Source organism: Oryx dammah, unplaced genomic scaffold, assembly GCF_014754425.2.
Source record: "Oryx dammah isolate SB20612 unplaced genomic scaffold, SCBI_Odam_1.1 HiC_scaffold_4221, whole genome shotgun sequence".
In the NCBI taxonomy this organism is placed as follows: Eukaryota; Metazoa; Chordata; class Mammalia; order Artiodactyla; family Bovidae; genus Oryx; species Oryx dammah.
Window position 1 is genome coordinate 1 of NW_024074183.1, and position 3,346 is coordinate 3,346.

The 3,346-nt window shown below is 66.8% G+C and overlaps 1 protein-coding gene across 1 annotated transcript; it reads right to left on the bottom strand.

Annotated features, from left to right (window-relative positions):
- Nucleotides 1-2,391: 2,391 nt before the first annotated feature.
- LOC120859904 (coenzyme A biosynthesis bifunctional protein CoaBC-like) lies at nt 2,392-3,297 on the bottom strand (the record flags this gene model as incomplete). The annotated part of the gene is made up of 1 exon (XM_040235819.1): nt 2,392-3,297. A coding segment is annotated over one exon (906 nt), but the record flags the coding sequence as incomplete, so codon positions are not given.
- Between the last annotated feature and the right edge of the window lie 49 nt (nt 3,298-3,346).

Genomic DNA, 3,346 nt, shown 5'->3' on the forward strand with positions numbered 1-3,346 from the left:
CTCGGCTTTGACGCGGGCGATCAGGTCGACCAGGTTCTCCGGTTTGCCCGGGTCCGGGTGGTGGTTGGGGAAGTTGCCGTCCACTTCGCAGAACAGCGGGATGACGCTGCAGCCCAGCGCTTCGATCAGCTGCGGGGCGATCACGCCGGCGGCGCCGTTGCCGCAGTCGACCACCACCTTGAGCGGCTTGGCCAGGGCGATGTCGTCGCGGATGGTCTTGAAGTAGCGCGGCAGGACGTCGACCTGCTGCACGCTGCCGACGCCCGTGGCCAGATCGTTGTTGTCCAGGCGGGTTTTCAGCGCCTGGATCTGCTCGTTGGCCAGGGTGTCGCCGGCGATGATGATCTTGAAGCCGTTGTAGTCCGGCGGGTTGTGGCTGCCGGTCAGCATCACGGCCGAACGACCTTCCAGTACGTTGGCGGCGAAGTAGACCACCGGGGTCGGCACCATGCCGATGTCGGTGACTTCGCAGCCGCAGTCCAGCAGGCCCTGCACCAGTTGCTGCAGCAGTTCGGGGCCGGACAGGCGGCCATCTCGGCCGACGATCACCTTGGGTTCGCCCTGCGCCAGGCTCTGCGAACCAATGGCGCGGCCGATCCAGTAGGCGTATTCGGCGGTCAGGGAGTCACCCACCACGCCACGAATGTCGTAGGCGCGGAAGATGTCGGCGGGAAGTTTCGGGGCGCTTTGGCTAGTGCTCATTGCGGGGCTCTGCTCCAGTCCCAGGAGATCCTGGTCTTCATCGAGAATGTCGATATCGAGGATATCGGTGTCCTGAAACAGCGGATCGACCAGCTCGGCAGGTTTGCTGACCGGCGGAGTGGCAGGGGCCGCTGCTGTTCCTTTAGTGGCGGTACTGCTGCCTTCGGGGCTGCTGCGGCGCGGCAGGCGCGCCAGACTCTGCGCCAGCGTATCGAGTGCCGGTACGCTGAGGCTGAAGGCTTTGACGTTCTTGCCGGCAGAGAGTTCTTTCAGCATTTGTCCGAGCTGCTGGACATCACCATTGATGCGCCGCTGCAGGGCACCCTGGACCAGGATCAGGCCAATCAGGGCGCCGCCCAGGGCCAGCAGAAGCGCCAGGCCGAGCATCGTCGGCGGAAGGCTGCCCTGGGCCAGGCCGGGGCCGGGGATGAAGCTGATTTTCCAGTAGGGGTTGCCAGTGGCGAAGGTCTGCGCGGCGCCTTCGCCAGGCTGACCGCGCTGCAGCAGCACCTGTTCCGGGGTGTTGGCGAACTGCTGGACCAGTTGTACCTGGCCGTATTCGGCCGGCAGTGTCGGCAGCGCGGCGAGCAGGCGTTGTAGGTCGAAGGCCAGCAGCAGCGTGCCCTGGGCCGGCTGGCTTTCGCTGACGCGCAGGGCCACGGCGCTATAGGCCAGCCAGCGCTGGCCGACCCGGTAGGCTTCGACGGCCGGTTGCTGGCCGCTTTCGGCACGGCGCAGCATGTCCAGGCCGGCGAAATTCATCGGCGCGGCGCGGCTGGTGTTCTGCACGGCTCCCCGCGGCGATTGAGATGGGCATCGATCACGCCATCCCAATAGCCCAGGCGGCGTTCGGCTTCGCCGATCTGCAGGCTGTCGCCGCTCTGCAGCGCCTGCAGCAGCTCCGGGTTGCGAGCCGCGGCCAGGCTGTCGGCCTGCATCTGCTTGAGCGCCTGCTGCACGGCAGCGGCCTGGTTGCTGCCGAGGGCTTGCGCCAGTTCGGCCTGGCGCGCCTGGTTGCTGCTGCTGTCGGCGAACCACAGCAGAGCCCCGGCCGCACCCGTACCGATCAGGGCTGCCAGCAGGCCCGGCAGGAGCTGGCCCAGCGAGGGTTTGGCTGCCTTGCTCCTGGGCTCGCTCGGCACCAGGCTGGCGGCAGTGTCGGCTTCCTTGGCGCTGCGCTTGAAGAGTTTCACGTCGGTGCTCCTCGGCGGGTCGTCCTGTGATGGGATGATCAGTGGCTGCCGGAATGGCCGAAGCCGCCCGCGCCGCGTTGGGTTTCGTCGAACTGCTCGACCAGCTCGAAATGCGCCTGCACCACCGGTACCAGCACCAGCTGCGCGATGCGCTCGCCGATGGCGATGGTGAAGGGCGTCTGGCCACGGTTCCAGCACGACACCATCAGCTCGCCCTGGTAGTCCGAGTCGATCAGGCCGACCAGGTTGCCGAGCACGATGCCGTGTTTGTGGCCCAGGCCCGAGCGCGGCAGGATCATCGCGGCCAGGCCGGGGTCGCCGATGTAGATCGACAGGCCAGTGGGGATCAGTACGGTCTGACCCGGTTCGAGGACGACGTCCTCCTTGAGCATGGCGCGCAGGTCGAGGCCGGCCGAACCGGGGGTGGCGTATTGCGGCAGCGGGAATTCCTGGCCGAGGCGAGGATCGAGGATCTTGGCTTGCAGAGCGTGCATGGTCAGTTCTTGTTCAGTCGTTCGGCGATAAGGGTGATCAACTGGCGGGCGATCTTGCCCTTGCTGGTCTGGGCGAAGCTGATCTGCTGCAGTTCGCGGTCGATCACGGTGATAGCGTTCTCTTCACTATTGAAGCCGATGCTGGGGTTGGCTACATCGTTGGCGACGATCAGGTCGAGATTCTTGTCGCGCAGCTTGCGCGAGGCGTATTCGAGCAGGTTCTCGGTCTCGGCGGCGAAGCCCACGCTGAAGGGGCGGTCGTCGCGGCCGGCGATGGTGGCGAGGATATCCGGGTTGCGCACCATTTGCAGGAGCATTCCTTCGCCGCTGCTGGGGTCTTTCTTCAATTTGTGCTGGGCGACCACTTCCGGGCGGTAGTCGGCCACTGCTGCAGCGGCGATCAACACGTCGCAGGGCATGGCGGTTTCGCAGGCGGCCAGCATGTCGCGGGCGCTGACCACGTCGATGCGGCTGACCCGGTCCGGTGTCGGCAGGTGCACCGGGCCGCTGACCAGGGTGACCTTGGCGCCTGCCTCGGCAGCGGCTTCGGCCAGGGCGAAGCCCATCTTGCCGGAGCTGTGATTGGTGATGTAGCGCACCGGGTCGATGTTTTCCTGGGTCGGGCCGGCGGTGATCAGGATGTGCAGACCGTCCAGCGCCTGGCGCTGGAAGCAGTCGGCGGCGAGCAGGGCGAGATCGTTGGGCTCGAGCATGCGGCCAAGACCGACGTCGCCGCAGGCCTGGCTGCCGGAGGCCGGGCCGAACAGGCGCATGCCGCGGCCTTGCAGCAGCTCCAGATTGGCCTGGGTGGCGGCGTCGCGCCACATGGCCTGGTTCATCGCCGGGGCCAGGGCGATGGGTGCATCGGTGGCCAGTACCAGGGTGGTCAGCAGGTCATTGGCCACGCCCTGGGCCAGGCGTGCGATCAGGTCGGCAGTGGCCGGGGCGATGAGAATC